Source organism: Salmo salar, chromosome ssa18 (genome assembly GCF_905237065.1).
Source record: "Salmo salar chromosome ssa18, Ssal_v3.1, whole genome shotgun sequence".
NCBI classification, from domain to species: Eukaryota; Metazoa; Chordata; class Actinopteri; order Salmoniformes; family Salmonidae; genus Salmo; species Salmo salar.
In genome coordinates, this window is record NC_059459.1 from 63,391,547 (window position 1) to 63,412,871 (window position 21,325).

Here is a 21,325-nt window from a genome sequence, read left to right on the forward strand (position 1 = left end):
CTCAACACCTGGAAAGGTTATGAGGCTTACTTCCACCAAAAGGCCTCTTGACCATCCCTCCATCTACGGCCCCTGAGGGCTAAGCAGACATTGGCCTCAGATCCCTGGACTACTTTTAACAAGGGCCCATAGGGGTCCGGTCAAAAGTAGTGCACTATATAGGGAATAGGGTGCCATTTGGAATGCATCCAATGTTAAGTTCATAACATACTTCTAGAACAGGATTTTTTTTCCCTCTTTACCACTGTGACCCTATCTGCTCCCTAGAGTCCTCGCGTGTTAGGACTAATTGTCAGGTGAAAGGTCTGAGTGGCCTCTGGCTCTTGTTTGTTAGTAAAGGAAGTATATGGGTTTCAAATGTGTCCTCGGTTTACCTCTGGCTACTCCTACTGTTTCCTAGTGAGTCATTAATCCATTATGGGAAAGAAGCAAAACAAGGGAAACACTATTTTGTAAGTGGTGACTGCATCATGGGAAACGCACGGAAACAAAACACTTATAGAATTATAAAAACAAGCTGTTCACACACCAGACTAAATATTGTATGGCCCTTTAGGACTGATCTGTACGGGTTTAGGCCAGGTTACTGTAGAGGACATGACAGAAGATGTAAAAGAGTAATGAATACATTTCATGATTGATGGATCGATACTAGGAAAAAATCAATCACTCTTAATGGTGGAGTTCAATATTTTACAACTTCATGCTAGATGGTTCTGCACACTGAAAGTAGTCTGTGGGCCGGGGGAAACTGTAATCCATTGTTCGGTTTTCTTTAAGAGGTCCCTTCACCTTACTTTATCTACCGCTAGCTTGTTAGAAATTCATGGCAGTGATTGGGTCATGTGGGACCTGGGAAAAAAAGGCTAAATCAACTGAAATAAACTCAATTATTTGGTTTGACCTTACTTATAGGTGATTTGGCAATTGTTTTGCTCCCATCACGATGTATTTTTAGTTAGCCGTTGCTACAGTTAGCTGACGTTTGTAGTGGCTGTTTAAAGAAAACCAAATCAGAGATTAGGGTTTATCATCTAACATTGAGTTGTAAAATACTAAACTTCCCCTTTAAAACAATTGACCCTTTATCAGTTCTAGAAATATCAACCAGACCTATTGATCATGCTAGAAGATCACACAGTATCCAACTTGTACTCAACTTCCTGTTTTCTCTCCTTCAGGGCCGCCACCTCCACCGATGTGGTGGTGTCCATCTGTGTCATCTTTGCCATGTCCTTCATCCCAGCAAGCTTCGTCCTCTTCCTCATCCAGGAGCGTGTCAGCAAGGCCAAACACTTGCAGTTTGTCAGTGGCGTCAACCCGACCGTCTACTGGGTCGCCAACTTCGCCTGGGATATTGTAGGCTATCTTCATTAGAGAATTTAATAGTACAGAATTCAACGTTATTGTCCAATGTGAATTGTAAATGTGTCTTTTTGCTGTCTTATGTCATTCCCAACCCCCCGGACATCATACATACACACATGCAAGGCACAGGGTCAGCCACAGAGAAGGGCCCCTGGAACACATTAGGTGTTAAGATCTTGCTCAAGGGCAAAACAGCAGTTACCTGACACTGCTCTATGTTCACTACATACTTCAGTCTGAGACTGCCATCATTGAAGTCATTTGGGGTGTTGTCAAAATGAGGGGTGTTGTACAAAACAAAGTCATCAGCAATTGGATCATTTCTAACCAACTCGAGTATCAAAGCCAATGAAAGATTATCAAAATGCTGCGTAACCCACATGTGTTCTGGCTCTGACCCAACCCATCAGATTGGTTAGAATATGTTTGCATTCTAGATATCGTCAAGGAGGCACTCAGATCTTGACTCATTGCAGAGAAGAAACAAACCTGTGTGGGGTGACGTTTTGACGTTTGGTTAGTCAGGCAACAATGGCAGTTGGTGGCACCTGAGATTCTGATGCCAGCAAACCTTCGGTTTCTCCGCCATCTTACCCCTAATTGGTGACCACACCAGGGGGTACACAATGGCCTTCTACTGTCCACCGTGAGGAAGGGATGGATGAGAATGAACCTAAAATAAAAGTATAGAAACCACAACCAAATTATTCCTGGATGTTGTAATTGGTAGAGCGATGATTGCAGAGGGATTGGAAAGTGGTCACAAGTGAGACGTGTAGAATACCCCACTAGCCTTTCCATCAGTGCCACACGATGCATCTTGGATTGCTGTTAACGGTTTCCATATTGGGACAGCCTGCGTCTCAGCACATTATGCATCACTAAGTATATTTGGATAAGGATACATTGGAGTAGATCATCCATAGGCTGTATAGAACGAATACTCATCAGCAACATTAATGGCAAATGTACCTGTGATCGCAATGGCTGCTAGGAAGTCCATGCCTGAGTAACTGTTATTGGCAAGCGTTGAATTATTGACACCGGCTGTTCTGATTTGTTGTGCTCAACAAGCTTAGCAGTGGCAAAAAGTGATGCAAAGTGGTAGAACATGATCACATTCCCTCAGGCTTAATGGCGGTAAACCGTCTATCAGGTAACTCAGAACTATTAGCCATTATGCTGGATGAATGCTAACAAAGTGAAAGACAAATGTAATTATGCAGAGAGTCACATTTTTTTAGGAATGCGGTCGAAAAACTCTGTCAGATGGTGAGCTTAAGCATTTCCGTTCTCCCTGAATGCTTCCCAATGGGACAGTGAAGCATTTGGGCTTCTTTTGGCTGTATACTTAAAAGGTATTGAATGTAGATGCTGCAATGATTACAAATATTATACCCCCCAAAAATTGCTAACCTCCCATGTTATTGTAAAGGTGAGAGGTTTGCATGTCTTCGGGGCATGATATTTGTGCATCTGTAGCTTTCTGACTTATCATTATTCACGATTCATTCAGGATTATCTAGCGAAAATGCTTAAGCTCACCATCTGACAGAGCTTTTCGACCGCATTCAATACCATTCCTTTAAAAGATATGAGGCACAGAGGGGGAACTGTGGAGTAGAAGTTTGCAAATCACATATGTTCTTTTTATTTGTATATATAGTTTTTTCCCCCACATCGATTCATCATGCCTATTGCAGTATTTAGCGATTCATTAGCCAATATCATGATTGTAAAACTTGTTTCAGATAGAATATTGATATTCTTATATACAGTTGAAGTCGGAAGTTTACATACACTTAGGTTGGAGTCATTAAAACTCGTTTTTCAACCACTCCACAAATTTCTTGTTAACAAACTATAGTTTTGGCAAGTCAGTTAGGACATCTGCTTTGTGCATGACACAAGTCATTTTTCCAACAATTGTTTACAGACAGATTATTTCACTTATAATTCACTGTATTACAATTCCAGTGGGTCAGAAGTTAACGTACAGTAAGTTTACTGTGCCTTTAAATAGCTTGGAAAATTCCAGAAAATGATGTCATGGCTTTAGAAGCTTCTGATAGGCTAATTGACATCATTTGAGTCAATTGGAGGTGTATCTGTGGATGTATTTCAAGGCCTACCTTCAAACTCAGTGCCTCTTTGCTTGACATCATGGGAAATCAAAAGAAATCAGCCAAGAACTCAGAAAAAAGAATTGTAGACCACCACGAGTCTGGTTCATCCTTGGGAGCAATTTCCAAACGCCTGAAGGTACCACGTTCATCTGTACAAACAATAGTACGCAAGTATAAACACCATGGGACCATGCAGCCGTCATACCGCTCAGGAAGGAGATGCGTTCTGTCTCCTAGAGTTGAACGTACTTTGGTGCAAAAAGTGCAAATCAATCCCAGAAACACAGCAAAGGACCTTGTGAAGACGCTGGAGGAAACAGGTAGAAAAGTATCTATATCCACAGTAAACCAAGTCCAATATCGACATAACCTGAAAGGCCGATCAGAAAGGAAGAAGCCACTGCTCCAAAACCTCCATAAAAAAGCCAAACTACTGTTTGCAACTTCACATGGGGTCAAAGATCATACTTTTTGGAGAAACGTTTTGGAGAAACTTTTTGGAAGAAATAAAAATAGAACTGTTTGGCCATGATGACCATTGTTATGTTTGCAGGAAAAAGGGGGAGGCTTGTAAGCCGAAGAACATCATCCCAACCGTGAAGCACGGGGGTGGCAGCATCATGTTGTGGGGGTGCTTTGCTGCAGGAGGGACTGGTGCACTTCACAAAATAGATGGCATCATGAGGCAGGAAAATTAAGTGGATATATTGAAGCAACATCTCAAGACGTCCGTCAGGAAGTTAAAGCTTAGTCGCAAATGGGTCTTCCAAATGGACAATAACCCCAAGCATACTTCCAAAGTTGTGGCACAATGGCTTAAGGACAACAAAGTCAAGGTATTGGAGTGACCATCACAAAGCTCTGGCCTCAATCCGATAGAAAATTTGAGGGCAGAACTGAAAAAGCGTGTGCCGCGCAAGGAGGCCTACAAACCTGACTCAGTTACACCAGCTCTGTCAGGAGGAATGGGCCAAAATTCACCCAACTTATTGTGGGAAGCTTGTGGAAGGCTACCTGAAACGTTTGACCCAAGTTAAACAATTTAAAGGCAATGCTACCAAATACTAATTGAGTGTATGTAAACTTTTGACCCGCTGGGAATGTAATGAAAATAAATAAAACCTGAAAAATCATTCTCTCTACAATTTTTCTGACATTTCACATTCTTAAAATAAAGTGGTGATCCTAACTGAACTAAGACAGGGAATTTTTACTAGGATTAAATGTCAGGAATTGTGAAAAACTGGGTTTAAATGTATTTGGCTAAGGTGTATGTAAACTTCCGACTTCAACTGCACTACAGTTTGGTACATTGCGAGATGGTTTTCATTAGATTTGTCCAGTCAGGCCAGCCTCAGACTCGTCTCCTCATATGAAGGGGAATAGATTGCTCTCTTGTTAATGAGCAAATGAAAGAGGGTAGCTGGGAAAGCGAATTGAAACCTAATCTATAGAATTCACATTTTACTGGAGTTCAACATATTTTCTTTCAGAGGGTGTATCTACATAGTCCAATAAGGGGTTGTGTATTTTATTACAGTGTAACTACATAGTCCAATAAGGGGTTGTGTATTTTATTACAGTGTAACTACATAGCCCAATAAGGGGTTGTGTATTTTATTACAGTGTAACTACATGGTCTAATAAGGGGCTAAACATGCTTTATTACAGTGTAACTACAGTCTAATGGGTTTTGTGTGCTTTATTACAGTGTAACTACATAGTCCCGTGTCTAATAGTCATCGTCATCTTCCTGTGCTTCCAACAAAAAGCCTACGTGTCCCTTTCTAACCTACCAGCTTTGATTCTGCTACTGATGATGTATGGGTAAGTAGAGCCAAAATGATATCCATATTTTTATGTGCTGACTTACTCAGTTCAAAGAAGTTTCAGGAGAAGTAAGAACATTGTGATTGGACTATAGATGTAATGTTCATATGGAGCAAGAAGTTTGAAATGTTCGTATTGCGGTACGAGAAGGTCAAGTTGACCCACATAGTGCTTAGTCAGCAAACATCTCATGCATTCTACAAATAATATTTGAGGGTTGTTCAACTTCAAATTCACAGTTTTCCACATGGTATGCCACAGTCAATACAGTCCAGTGAGCTCTAAACGTGTTGGGACAGTGACACAGTTGTCGTTGTTTTGGCTCTGTACTCCAGCACTTTGGATTTGAAATGATAGAATGACTATGAGGTTAAAGTGCAAACTGTTCCTTCAAGTCTGTATACCCCTCTTCATGTATCTCCCCCTGTCGCATTTCATACTGTGCTGTTTAAATAGTCAAATATGAAAACTGAAGCTTCTATGCAGTTAACCGTCTGTGTTTTCAGGTGGTCTATCACACCCATGATGTACCCAGCCTCGTTTATCTTCAACGTCCCCAGCACGGCCTACGTGGTGCTGACCTGCATCAACCTCTTCATCGGCATCAATGGGAGCGTGGCCACCTTCATCATGGAGTTGTTCGCTGATGATGTAGGTGATGCGGGTTGCCTCTTTCCTAAGTCTTCATTGTTACGGTGTCCATATTAAGACAGCTTCGGAGTAACAAGGGATAGGTGTCTGTGTCCTTTTGGCTGTCCTAATGTGGACACCGTACATACTGGGAGGAAAATACACACATTTATCAAAGAAACGATTGCTCACTCGACTATTATATCAGGGTGATTACATTTTTGTCTAGCTAATTGATCCCTTTCCTCAATATACCACTGTGTATTTGTGTGTATGCTTTCAACTAGTTCGAGGGAGATTTTTCCACCTGGAATTGCTTTTTTTGCTTTTAACCCACTCGATGAGTTTCAAAGGTGGTATTTTAAATTCACTTTAATGTTTAATTGTGAGGTGAGAATTGTGCCTTTGTAGAATGTGCTTCATCCATCTTTCATTCATACCAAAACCTTCCCTTTCTCCCTGGAGAATCAAAAGACAAAGAAGGAGAAAAGAGAAATAAAGAAAGTAACTAAGAGAAAAAGACAACTGGAGAGAGTTAAGAAGATAGGTAGCAACAATGAGAGCGGTAGAGTGAGAGATGCCATTTTTCAGTGTCATGGTTGCTTTTGTTTAGACTGAATTGTCAGTTATCAAAAACATGGCTGTTTCAATACTTACCAAGATAACAATGAGTTAACTTCATGGAAAATACTCATACACTGAACAAAAATATAAATGCAGCATGTAAAATGTTGGTCCCATGTTTTATGAGCTGAAATAAAGAATCCCATACATTTTCCAAAAAGCTTATTTCTCTCAAATGTTGTGCTCATTAGTTTACATCCCTCTTACTGAGCATTTCTCCTTTGCCAAGATAATCCAACCTCCTGACAGGTGTGGCATATCAAGAAGCTGATTAATACCACCATTACACAGGTGCACCTTGTGCTGGGGACAATAAAAGGCCACTTTAAAATTAGCAGTTTTGTCAAACAACACAATGCCACCGATGTCTCACGTTTTGAGTGAGTGTGCAATTGTCATGCTGAGTGCAGGAATGTCCACCAGAGCTGTTGCCAGAGAATTGAATGTTAATTTCGCTACCATAAGCTGCCGCCAATGTCGTTTTAGAGAATTTGGCAGTACGTCCAACCAGCCTCACAAGCATAGACCACATGTAACCACGCCAGCCCAGGACCTTCACATCCGGCTTCTTCACCTGTGGGATTGTCTGATGTGGGGTGTGGTGGTGCTGAGGAGTATTTCTGTCTGTAATAAAGCACCTTTGTGGTGAAAAACTAATTCTGATTGGCTGGGCCTAGCTCCCCAATGGGTGGGCCTGGCTGCCAAGGGGTGGGCCTATCCCCTCCAAGGCCCACCCATGGCGCCACCCCTGCCCAGTCATGTGAAATCCATAGAATAGGCCCTAATTAATTCATTTAAATTTAGTGATTTCCGAATATATAAATGTAACTCAGTAAAATCTTTGAAATTGTTGCATGTTGCGCTTATATTTTTGTTCAGTATATTTATACTAAGGACAACATTTTCTTAGTTTAACCATTCTTTATAAGCTGGAACCAGGCCCCCAGTGTCTGCTCTGCTGGGCAGATAATGCGTGGAAACCTAGCGGTGCCAGAATCCCTGGTCCAAACATTTTTTTACGCTCTGAAATGTGTTTATAATGATGAAGTTCAATCCCCAACGTTAATTATTTTAACGTTCGCCACGTGTGTGTGTGTGTGTGTGTGTGTGTGTGTGTGTGTGTGTGTGTGTGTGTGTGTGTGTGTGTGTGTGTGTGTGTGTGTGTGTGTGTGTGTGAGAGAAAGAGAGAGAGACCATTTGTGCTTATCCATGTGTGCACATCCCTAGTGAGTGTGTGCGTGGTTATCAGTGGAGGCTCCTCAGAGGAGGAAGGGGAGGACCAACCTCCTCAGTGATTTTCAGAAAAAGAAAACCATTTATCCTTTTATGATAAGACTGTACTAAGTATAATCACGTCACCAAATAATCGATTAAAACATACTATTTTGCGAAGGCGGTCTACAGTAGCCTCAACAGCACTCTGTAGGGTAGCACCATGGTGTAGCCTGAGGACAGCTAGTTTCCATCCTTCTCTGGGTACATTGACATCAATACAAAACCTAGGAGACTCATGGTTATCACCCCCTTCCATAGACTTACACAGTAATTATGACAACTTCCGGAGGACAGCCTCCAACCTATCAGAGCTCTTGCAGCATGAACTGAAATGTTGTCCACATTTTTTCCACCCAATCAAAAGATCAGAGAAATAATCTAGTGCTGAAAGCATAAGATACAGCTAGCACTGCAGTGCATAAAATGTTGTGAGTAATTGACTCAAAGAGAGAGAAAGACAATAGTTGAACAGTTTTGAACAAATTAATGTCTTCCAAAATGAAGGTGAAGCAAGAGAGAGATTTTGTCATTTTTTTAGATAGCAAATGCAGCTAGCTAGTTTAGCCTACTAAAACACCCTGCTCAAACAGAGGGATGCTATGTTAGCTAGCTGGCTATGACTATCCAACACAACACTGGAACTCTTCCAAGTCAAGGAAAGCTTTTGGTTTTACTAATTTATTGCCACCAGGGCCCGCCGGTGTAAGTACTAAACTGCTTATTGACTGCACACTGTAGCGTTACTGCATGATTGAAGCAGGTTTACTAACACGTTAGTTCTATTAGCTATGTAGACTATGACGTTACTTTAGCTAATATGCTGACAACGATGTAGGCTGCGTGTAGCGGTTATGATATGGTTTGGCTTGGAAAGGTTTTTTCACCTGGTCACATACAGCTGATGTGTTGTGCATTGACGTCCACAAGCGACGAAGGGAAAAGGTGAGAGGAGGAGAGCGTATAGATGCGAGAAGGAATATGACGTGACTGTTATGAAACTGTGTTTACACATGATCGGGGTGTATTCATTCCGACGATTCTGTTGAAAACATTTTCTTAAACGTAACAAAACGAGAATAAACGTACAGTACCTGAATTTGTCCAATAGAAACTCTCCTTTGCACCTGTTGGACTAATGATCACACCCTATATCAGCTAGAGGCAAGCGGAAGTGTGCAAGGTGGTATTGACTGTGTCACTGTCTGTCCATGTGTCACCTCAAATGTTTCTCTCGACCTGTGTGCAACTACCTTGTAAAGTTTCATTCGTAGACTATGTTGTAGCAACCTCATGATGGGTATAGGGAAAATTTGAATATCATGTACTAGCCTAAATCTATCACTGTTACATTGAACTGGGTGAATGGAATATGAATGACAGTCATCCAATATGGTAATAGAAATGAGGCCATGCTCATGAAAAAAACGAAATTGTACTACCTCATCTTAAACGGCACTGACCGCCACTGGTGCTTATCCTCTCTAGGGTATGTGGGACGAAATCGTCCCACCTACTCAACAGCCAGTGGAATCCCGTGGCGCAATATTCAAATACCTTAGAAATGCTATTACTTCAATTTCTCAAACATATGACTATTTTACAGACAAGACTCTCGTTAATCTAACCACACTGTCCGATTTCAAAAAGGCTTTACAACGAAAGCAAAACATTAGATTATGTCAGCAGAGTACCCAGCCAGAAATAATCAGACACCCATTTTTCAAGCTAGCATATAATGTCACATAAACCCAAACCACAGACAAATGCAGCACTAACCTTTGATGATCTTCACCAGATGACACTCCTAGGACATTATGTTATACAATACATGCATGTTTTGTTCAATCAAGTTCATATTTATATCAATTATATGTTCACATTATATACACTCCTTTATAATCGCTAGTCCTTTAAAATAGCTTTTGCAATATTCTGAGTAGATAGCTCGCCATCACGGGCTAGCTATTTTGACACCCACCAAGTTTGGCCCTCACCAAATTCAGATTTACTATAAGAAAAATTGGATTACCTTTGCTGTTCTTCGTCAGAATGCACTCCCAGGACTTCTACTTCAATAACAAATGTTGGTTTGGTTCAAAATAATCCATAGTTATGTTCAAATATCCTCTGTTTTGTTCGTGCGTTCAAGACACTATCCGAAGGGTGACGAAGGGTGACGCGCCCGACGCGTTTCGTGACAAAAAAAATCTAAATATTCCATTACCGTACTTCGAAGCATGTCAACCGCTGTTTAAAATCAATTTTTATGCGATTTTTCTCGTAAAAAAGCGATAATATTCCGACCGGGAAACCCTGTTTTCGTTCAAAGACGAAAAAATAAAAACATGGTGTCGGCTCGTGCACGCGCCCCCAGTCTCATATTTCTCTGATCGACCACTATCCAAATGCGCTACTGTTTTTCAGCCTGGGACACCAGAGTCATCATTCACCATTCTGCCGCCTTCTGAGAGCCTATGGGAGCCGTAGGAAGTGTCACGTTACAGCAGAGATCCTCAGTTTTCAATAAAGAGAGTGTAGAAGGCCAAGAAATGGTCAGAGAGGGCACTTCCTGTAAGGAATCTTCTCAGGTTTTTGCCTGCCATATGAGTTCTGTTATACTCACAGACACCATTCAAACAGTTTTAGAAACTTTAGGGTGTTTCTATCCAAATCAAACAATTATATGCATATTCTAGTTTCTGGGCAGTAGTAATAACCAGATTAAATCGGGTACGTTTTTCATCCGTCTGTGCAAATACTGCCCCCTACCCTAGAGAGGTTATCCATGTATTTGTGTGCGTGTGTGTGCAAGTGAGAGTGTGTTGTAAGCACTTCACTCCGACAAGTTGCAACATCAGGTTCCCCATCTGAGCTTCCACTTCAAAAGTCAGCTAACTCTAATCTCCACTCCAACCTGAGCAATATCTTGGCTTCACTGACTTTGTCATATGCTCCTGTCCTTTGAACATTCATCTTCTCTCCACCCTCTCTGGTTTCTCAGACATAGCTTAATGTCGGCGGTCTCCTTTTTACATCACCAGACAACCTCATTTGCATAGAGATTTCATTATTGCCATTGCCGTCGTTCATCATTGATTTGTCTTTGGTTTGTCTTTCCGCTGACAACCTCCCCATCAAACAAAATCATATTTTTGTTGTCACTTGTTTTCCCATATATTTATCAGTATTGTTTTGGCGAATCTCATTCGTAAGGGGCTCTGGCAATAATAATGGAGCCCGTGCCGGTCACTGCCAATTTGTGAGAGTGACTTACCAGGCTCTTCCTTGTCAAGGGCATTTGCCTAGTGTATTGGAAAGCCTGCTGTGTAGTGTAGCTCTGAGGGTCAATTGAGACATGTCAGACAGGGGACAATAACAGCCCAGCTATCACTCCTGGGGATGTCAATGCAGATACGAGCCCTGTAGTTGGCCACGGTCCCGGACTGATGCATCACTTATCCTACCAATCGACTGTCAGAGTTGAACTGTCACTGTTGGACCGCCTGGAAAAATAGGCTGCGACATGCCGGGATGTTGTCGGTTTCCACATTTCCTCTGTTCTGTTCTGATAAACCCGATGAACAGAGAGGAGCCAAAATGTCTGACGTAGATAAGAATGCACAAGACCCCCCCCCCACACACACACACACACACACACACACACACACACACACACACACACACACACACACACACACACACACACACACACACACACACACACAGTTAAGCGCAACAGGTTGTATTGAGATACCTGGCAGCTCGATCTTTCTCCGTCGTCTCTATTTCCACGCTTTCATGCTTTTATTCCTTCGCTTCCACCCTGTGCTGCGACGATAGCTAAAATGGGAACAGCGTAGTTGAAGTTCTCTTCGTTCATTTATTTCTCCACTGAAGGTCAAAGTGAATAGCAAAGTGAATATGGGATGATGACTGGTAGTCTAGAGGGAATATTTTACAAAAAAAAGCCAAATCTTGAGACAAAAGCAAAGCACACTACAGCATCACATTTAGTACTTTATGTCCCAGTTTTATCTGGAGACTGAGCGAGGGAGCATGGAAGATCCCCCCCCCCCCATGCTACCTGAGCATCGCATCAATCGCAGCCTGCCTTGCATACATGAGACAGCACCTGAGTCAATAGACCAGCCGCTAGCCACTCAGACAAGCCTGTAGGGCATGGATCTGGCCAGGCTAGGGGCAGGGTGAGTCGGGAGGGAGGAAGTTGATGGGGCTGTATTAGTCAGGGACATTATGTAGTTTCATTGTAGTGTGCTATATGCTTTGAGGTGACATGCTTTGGCGTAGTGATGTGTGTGGGTGGTGGTGGGAGTGATATGTGTTTAAATACAGGAAAATGTGTGTTTATCAGCTGTCCACATCTTTTAGTGTATAATATAGTGTTTTGTATATGCAGTACTGTGCTATGTTACATTCCATTTGTGATGTATTGTACATTACTGATTATGAAGTTTCAATTTAATTCCCTTTACACATCTAGTTTGAGAAATCAGCTAACGGTCGCAATCCCCACGACGCTTCCAGCCATATATTTTCCTTTTCGGAAGTCCCTCCGGTGAAGATGGAGGCGATGCTTGGGGAATATGAACACTAAAGCAATATGGGTCAGACGAGAGCCTTGGAGATTTTTCCCCTTCAGAACCCATTCAGAGATGATTTATAGGCATATAGCGCAAACTTTGAAGAAAATTGTCAAGCGTTTCATCATTGCCTAAAAACCTCTTTGATCTCCTTGATAAACACCCAGTCGAGAGAAGATCTGTTATTTCACATATTGATCTCCAATTAGGTCTCTATTTCTTCAAATCCTTCTCGATGACAAATGGACCCTCGGCCGCACAAGGTCATTGGTTTGCTTTTATTATTTAATTTTTCCCAATTCACTTATGTTTCTAAATTCAGGCTCTTTTAGCCTTTTGCCAGCTTCTTGAAGTTTGACCATGCCGATTAACACTTTTACGTATAGTTCAGTAGGAATAGGCCCAGAATGTGTTGATATGACCAGATATATTCAAATTGAGCTTCTTAGCATTGAAAATAAAAGGTAACTATGTAATACATTATATGGATGGCAAGATTATTAGCCAAGATATCACGCTTGACATTTTAGTTGGCTAGCATGTGCCTTAAGTCTTTGAGAAAACAGGTAGAAGTTCAATAAGACCGAGATGAATTGGCAGACATATTGCTTGGCATTTGAGAGTTAGCTGTGACACCATAATCAATTAGGTATTTTTGTTTTGCATTCATACTTGCCTGCAGGGAAATTAGGCCTGGACTGCCCAGTTACTCCCTGGCAGAAATGCTCAGATTGCTGCTGCATGTAAACTAGCTGTGACTTTCCAACTCTAACCTTTGATCTGTAGCTTAAGTTTGGCCATTAGGAGAAGATAACATATTTACTTGAAGTTGAGCTACATTATTACTGCTGTATACCCAGACGTCATACATGAAGTCCTAAACCAAATTTGTTTTAATGATGATGGTAGTAAGTTACCATCCATGACCAAAGAGCCCAATTCCATCCATAACAGATGAAGGAAACTGTACTGCTAAATTCATCCTGAATGTTTTCTCTACTATCTTAGAAAAAAGGTGCTATCTAGAACCTAAAACGGTTCTTCGGCTGTCCCCATTGAAGAACCCTTTTTGGTTATCCAAATGGGTTCTTACATGGAACCAAAAAGGGTTCTACCTGGTACCAAAAAGGGTACTCCTATGGGGACAGCTGAAGAACCCCTTTGGAACCCTTTTTTCTAAGATTGTATGACAGGTGTTCACTGCTTCACATCCAACATGCTGCAAAAGCTCTCTGTGGACATTGCCATTGGGTAGTGCCTCTAAACCACACCTGTGCTTAAAATATAGCAGAAACAGTGTGTGTGAACCACAATTGATTGAATCTACAAGTCATTGAGTTGCAGACCAAGTAAATCCTTTCATTGATGCCATTCCTCAAACTAGAGGAAAACATTGCAAAGCAACAACTCTCCATGAATAAATCTGACAACGATAAGGTGCCATCTGTCGTTCTCATCTGCCGCCCCACATTGCACCATGTTAAGAAATGCATGGCACTTTTTGCCTACCAAAAGAGGAAACAGAGAATTTATGGTTTTTCTCAATATACGCTAGTGTCTTTGAAGACTTTCCTGAGACCAAACGTATGCATTATGCATAACCTTGCTTTAGAACAGGCAGAAGTGGCAATATCTTTCCTCCATCTCTCTCATTCTCTCTCTATTCATCTATCCCTCTGATTCACTCTCCCCCCTCTCTTTATTCCCTCAATCCTCTGTAATGAAAGCGATGTGGAGAGCTGAGACTGGCGTTGTAGTAGTCAGTGCAGTCTGGCTGTCTTTCATTCCTTCTTCACTTAATTAATTAGGGCTTGTGTGCTTTAAAAGGCGCCATCGTTCCACAGTATAGCCACAGGGAGGAGAAGGGATTTCAGGAGGGGTGGCTTAATCAGGAAGGACCAGATATGAACGGGCCTAACCTAAGTAATTAAACAGCCAATAAGATGGCTGTGAATTTGTGCGATAGTGTGACTGTGTGCCTGTAGGTTTGTATTTTATTGCAAGTGGGAAAGTGAGAAGTGGGTGTGTATATCATTCTGAATGTGTTCATCTTTCAAAGTCTCGGGGCTTGAGATGAGAAAGTTTCCATCTGTATGTGTGAGCAGCTGTTCCTGCCCTCACATTACGCGGGTGAGAGAGACATCACTGAGCGAGAAAGCGTGCCCCTTAATAACGAGTCAAGAAGCCGAGGCTCATTTCCATGTCATTTGGCGCCCCACTCAAGCACGCAGTGTGCCTCCGCTGATGAGCAAGCATGGATGATGTGCTTTAATTATCTGGCGAGTGTCGGAAAACTCGAAACTCCACGAACACTCTTTTACCGCCGCCGGGGGTTCCAAACCCGCTGCTTCCCTCAGGTCACTCGACAGACTCGTGCCTTGGTGGGTGCAACACAGACGCATCCAGCGGGTTCTCTGTCACGTGTCACCCCTAATACCAATCTGCCCTTATGTCTTGCAGTCTTTCTTGTCTTTTATGCGTCGCTAATGCATTGTTGTTGTTTTTCTGTTTGTGTTTTTTTCTCCCACAGAACATCTCAAAAATCAATGGTATTGTGAAGCAGGTGCTGCTGATTTTTCCGCACTTCTGTCTGGGTCGAGGGCTCATCGACATGGGCAAGAACCAGGCTATGGCCACCTTGTACGAAAGCTTTGGTGAGCATCCACCCAACCACCTTCGGAGTAAATCGAAGGATGGTGAAACTATTCAAATCAAACTTTTTTAACATATATCTATATCTGCAGAGATCTGTATACTATCATTACACTCCAACACGTATTAAAATTGTACTTTAAATGAATCGTTTTTTTCAGTCTTTTAGTATATTATATATACAGTATACTACCATTACACTCCAACTGAATAACATTGTACTTTTAATTACACATTACCATTTTAAATTTGAATTCATAACTGTAATATGAACAACTAAACTGCGAAATGACACTGACAGTTATCAAACATTTTATTTGTAAATTGTTGTCCATCCACAACTGTTTTTGCCTTCAGAACAGTCTCAATTCTTTGGGGAATGGACTCTACTAGGTGTTGAAAGTGTTCCACAAGGATGCTGGCCCATGTTGACTCCAATGCTTCCCATAGTTGTGTCAAGTTGGCTAGATGTTCTTTGGGTGGGAGACCATTCTTGATACACACAGGAAACTGTTGAGCGTGAAAACCCAGTAGCAATGCTGTTCTCGACACAAACCGATGTGCCTGGCACGTACTACCATGCCTCGTTCAAAGGCACTTAAATCTTTTGTCTTGCCCATTCACCCACTGAATGGCACGCATACACAATCCATGTCACAATTGTCTCAAAGGCTTAAAGATCCTTCTTTAACCTGTCTCCTCCCCTTCATCTACACTGATTGAAGTGGATTTAACCAGTGACATCAATAAGGGATCATAGCTTTCACCTTTTTCTATGTTTTGTATACTCAGTGTATATGTTTGCACTCACTGTACTGTAAATTGCTTTGGATAATAGTGGCATATATTATTATTATTAGTAGTATTATATTACTATGGGTAACAGCAAAGAACAAAGGTTAATCAGTGCAAAGCGTTCCCCTCCTAGCTAGATGGAATTAAACGTAAGTGGTAGGACGAAAGGTCAAATGAAGCTGAGTGGTACGAGGAAAAGAAAGTATGCTGTAAAGAAAGATGTCATGGCTTTAGCTTTGGTGTTGTCTTTCAATATTTTATTCAGAATAACAGGTGCAAACGTTCCACTTGCTACATACTAATGTAACATTTGGTAGTGAACATTTTGGCTTTAAGATTAGCCAAACACCAATAGCTTAGCTACTTTAAAAGAAGTCCTCTACTTATACAATGCTTTCACACCATCTTCTTCATACCGTTACATAGTGCCTTTTGCAGTACACTTCTTATGTGTTGCTACATCATTACCAAATAGCTTTTAGTCCCTTAAGGGGACTTACATTTGACCAATAAAGCGACCGTAGCCCTTGGTTCTCAACACATAATGTAGAAAACAAAAGGGAATATGTACACAGGGGAGATTTAGAGGCAGAGAGACACATGAATGGCGGGAGCAAAGGCTTTATCTGGGGAATAGATGTGGCAGGAAATAGCCGTTAGAGAATCATTTGCAGCGACAAAGGTAATGAGGAAAGCAATCACAACTTAAAAGGCTAGTCTGGAGAGGGCCTATTTGCTGGAGAATGAGACTGAACACTTCCGTTTCTGTCCATCATGCCTCCAGCACAGAGAGGGAGAAATAGGGAGGAGAGAGAGATAGTCAGTTGCTGTCAGCTTTAAACAAACATCTATATTAGTGAAAGGGCTCCCATTTAGAATAAAGTGCATTTGTTCAGATGTCTCCCACTGATTACGGTGAAAGGCAGCTCTATGAGTGTCAGTCAGTGGTTCTGAGCCGCTGAGATTTAGACCATTACCATTGAGTTCCAGTGACACCCGTCCGACGTGATTTATGATACATAGCAGTTACAAACATTATGTTTCTCTTGATGAAGAACTGTGTTTTTTGTCTCTCCCAGGGGAAGACCGTTACCAGGACCCCCTCAGCTGGGACATGGTGGGGAAGAACCTCTGTGCCATGGCCATCCAGGGGGCAGTCATGTTCACCATCACTCTCCTTATCCAGTATAAGTTCTGCTACAAACCCAGGCAAGAGTAGAATAATAATAACTTTGGTTCGTAATTAGGTGCAACAGCGGCTCAGCCGCGAAGTGGTAGGCCATGCAAGCTCACAGAATGGGACCGCCGAGGGCTGAAGCGTGGAGGGCGTAAAAATTGTCTGTCCTCGGTTGCAACACTCACTACCGAGTTCCAAACTGCCTCTGGCACGAGAACTGTTAGTCAGGAGCTTCATGAAATAGGTTTCCATGGCCGAGCAGCCGGACACAAGCCTAAGATCACCATGCGCAATGCCAAGAATCGGCTGAAGTGTTGTAAAGCTCGCCACCAATGGACTCTGGAGCAGTGGAAACGCATTCTGATAAAGTGTGCTTCAACATCTGGCAGTCAGACGGACGAATTTGGGTTTGGTGGATGAAGTGTGGAAGAACTTGACTGGCCTGCACAGAGCCCTGACCTCAACCCCATCAAACGCCTTTGAGCTGAATTGAAATGCCGACTGCGAGCCAGGCCTAATCGCCCAACATCACTGCACGACCTCACTAATGCTCTTGTGGCTGAATGGAAGCAAGTCCTTCAATAATGTTCCAACATCTAGTGTAAAGCCTTCCCAGAGGAGTGGAGGCTGTTATAATAGCAAAGGAGGGACCAACTCCATATTAATGCCCATGATTTTGAAATTAGATGTTCGACGAGCAGTTGTCCACATACTTTTGATCATGTAGTGTATTAACAGGTGGTCATCATTTAGGATTTGTATTGTTGGCTTTATGGGAATGTGGTGAGAATGTGTGGGTTAAGTGTTTTTGAATCCTTCTTTTTCTCCAGACTGATTTCTGGAGAGTCATTCTCCAAGGAGGACGAAGATGTGGACGTGGCACGGGAACGTGCACGCATCCATAAAGGTGGCTCTGAGAAAGACCTGTTGAGAATCTGCGATCTTTCTAAGGTACAGTACCACCGTTTACTACCACACTTAGTGGTAGCAACATCACGGTTATATTCGTTAGTGCACACTGTAGCAAAACATTTCCCAATGGAAAACAGAAAGCGTTTTCTTATTGGACAAGATCAGGTAGTCCCTCTCAGTTTCAGCCTTTGTGCTTCTGTTTTATTCCTAGTGAATATGATCCAGGGGCCTCAATGCCCAAGGCCTAGGGTCAGTTCAGGACATGACATTACAAAAAAATCTAACAAATATGATTTCAAGTTTCAATGTCATATGCACAGTGAAATTACTTTCATGCCAGCTGTAACCCCAACAATGCAGTAATCTATAACAATGTAATACTAAAAATAACATAAGATAGAACAAAAACACACGCGAAATAAAAATAAGAAATAAGAACACAAGAAAGTAAGTAAGTGTACTATATTTCCTGTTATGTAGCATATGACAGGTAGCTTTGCTACATTTCTATCTGCAATATTCTGAAGTTCTGAACATTTTCCACCGCTGTGTCTGTTGGTATCCTCCTCCCTTTCCTTTGATACTTGGGTGTCGTTAATCTGTCACAGTATGCTGCAGGCTGGCGAGGTGCAGCTGTAGTCACTCCACACTCCACGGACACATTGGGAGTGTGGGGAGAAGTGCGTGAAGGAAGGGAGGGGTATGGATTTTCTGTGAGGCAACACTGATGAGATCTCTCTCTCTCGCTCTCTCTCTGCGCCGCTAAGCCCAACAACTCTCGTCCCCCCCTCCCTCAAAGGTTTTTCTGCAAATGAGCATGCGAGTGCTGCACGGCATACCGGGTAACGGAGGCCACTTAATCACGCCCAGATTAACACCCTGGCCGAGGCCAGATGTTCTTCTCTCGAGCTCGTGGCAGCAGGAAGCGTCGCCGCGGCAAACAACCCTTCGTCGACATCTGTCCAAACTTGACGTCTCTTCAAACCCTCCCTTGTCATCTCGCGCCATCTCACCCACTCCATCTTTCCCCCTCAATGTCTCACGGATACACTCACTCACACTCCGAGGTAATTAACAATCTAGCTTTGAAAAAAACATTTGGGACTGGATGATGTATTGCCGCCCACAGCAGACAAAGTAACTTCATAAGGTCTTGTCTCGTCTTGTTTCACATTCTGTAACCTGTGATAAGTTAGCTTAGAGCTACAGTTGAAGTCGGAAGTTTACATACACTTAGGTTGGAGTCATTAAAACTCGTTTTCTAACCACTCCACAAATTTCTTGTTAACAAACTATAGTTTTGGCAAGTCAGTTAGGACATCTGCTTTGTGCATGACACAAGTCATTTTTCCAACAATTGTTTACAGACAGATTATTTCACTTATAATTCACTGTATTACAATTCCAGTGGGTCAGAAGTTAACGTACAGTAAGTTTACTGTGCCTTTAAATAGCTTAGAAAATTCCAGAAAATGATGTCATGGCTTTAGAAGCTTCTGATAGGCTAATTGACATAATTTGAGTCAATTGGAGGTGTACCTGTGGATGTATTTCAAGGCCTACCTTCAAACTTAGTGCTTCTTTGCTTGACATCATGGGAAAATCAAAAGAAATCAGCCAAGAATTGTAGACCTCCACAAGTCTGGTTCATCCTTGGGAGCAATTTCCAAACGGCTGAAGGTACCACATTGATCTGTACAAATAATCGTAAAATAAAAGTATGAACACCATAGGACCACGCAGCCATCATACCATTCAGGAAGGAGACGTGTTCTGTCTCCTAGAGATGAGCGTACTTTGGTGTGAAAAGTGCAAATCAATCCAAGAACAACAGCAAAGGACCTTGTGAAGATGCTGGAGAAAACAGGTACAAAGGTATCTATATCCACAGTAAAACGAGTCCTATATCAACATAACCTGAAAAACCGCTCCGCAAGAAAGAAGCCACTGCTCCAAAACCGCCATAAAAAAAGCCGGACTGCGATTTGCAACTGCACATGGGGACAAAGATCATACTTTTTGGAGAAATGTCCTCTGGTCTGATGAAACAACAATAGAACTGTTTGGCCATAATGACCATCGTTATGTTTGCAGGAAAAAGGGGGAGACTTGCAAGCCGAAGAACACCATCCCAACCCTGAAGCACGGGGGTGGCAGCATCATGTTGTGGGGGTGCTTTGCTGCAGGAGGGACTGGTGCACTTCACAAAATAGATGGCATCATGAGGAAAGAAAATGATGTGGATATATTGAAGCAACATCTCAAGACATCAGTCAGGAAGTTAAAGCTTGATCGCAATGACCCCAGCATACTTCCAAAGTTGTGGCAAAATGGCTTAAGGACAACAAAGTCAAGGTATTGGAGTGGCCATCACAAAGCCCTGACCTCAATCCTATAGACAATTTGTGGGCAGAGCTGAAAAAGCGTGTACGAGCAAGGAGGCCTACAAACCTGACTCAGTTACACCAGCTCTGTCAGGAGGAATGGGCCAAAATTCACCCAACTTATTGTGGGAAGCTTGTGGAAGGCTACCTGAAACGTTTGACCCAAGTTAAACAATTTAAAGGCAATGCTACCAAATACTAATTGAGTGTATGTAAACTTCTGACCCACTGGGAATATAATGAAAAGAAATAAAAGCTGAAAAATCATTCTCTCTACAATGTTTCTGACATTTCACATTCTTAAAATAAAGTGGTGATCCTAACTGAACTAACACAGGGAATTTTTACTAGGATTAAATGTCAGGAATTGTGAAAAACTGGGTTTAAATGTATTTGGCTAAGGTGTATGTAAACATCTGACTTCAACTGTATGTACAGTACGGTTCACCTTTATGACATCCCTTGTCAGACAGGAAGTGGTGAGCGTCACAACAGCAGAGTACCACTGTACCTTCCTATCAAGGTTCAATTATAGACCCATCCGTTTTGTTGTCATGCATCTGTTTTTGGGTTCGCTATTGTAGTACTGACAGTGACACTGAAACATGTGGAGAATGACACAAAACCACAAAGCTCTTCAAGGTGCCTCAACATATGATTTGATTTATATCGTTTGGAAGATACAGAGAGTGCTCCCATCGCCTCCCACCACAACTGGTGCAATCCAGCCATAGAGTGCAGATAACGAATTGATCAATGAGTGCGCCACCTCAACCGCCGCACCACCTTGGTCTCGCCATAAATCTGAGCATCTCTCTCAAGCAATTGACAGCCCATCAATCATCTGTCAGATGCCTCCTCCTCCTTCTCTTCCTTCACTCAGGAAGAACCATTTACCTCCAAACAACGGCTGCGGCGGCCTCATGGGTTAGTTTAACCTCTGGGTTAGCT

At 42.2% G+C, this 21,325-nt stretch overlaps 1 protein-coding gene across 2 annotated transcripts in view; it reads left to right on the forward strand.

The window, feature by feature from the left end:
- The window catches only part of LOC106577627 (phospholipid-transporting ATPase ABCA1), a 230,701-nt gene that overhangs the window by 165,630 nt on the left and 43,746 nt on the right, over positions 1-21,325 (forward strand). For both annotated transcript variants that reach the window (XM_014155904.2, XM_014155905.2), the window contains exons 37-42: positions 1,182-1,359; positions 5,206-5,321; positions 5,831-5,975; positions 14,985-15,108; positions 16,981-17,110; positions 17,909-18,029. In XM_014155904.2, the coding sequence (XP_014011379.2) occupies positions 1,182-1,359; positions 5,206-5,321; positions 5,831-5,975; positions 14,985-15,108; positions 16,981-17,110; positions 17,909-18,029 (814 nt within the window). The remainder of the gene's footprint in view (positions 1-1,181; positions 1,360-5,205; positions 5,322-5,830; positions 5,976-14,984; positions 15,109-16,980; positions 17,111-17,908; positions 18,030-21,325) is intronic.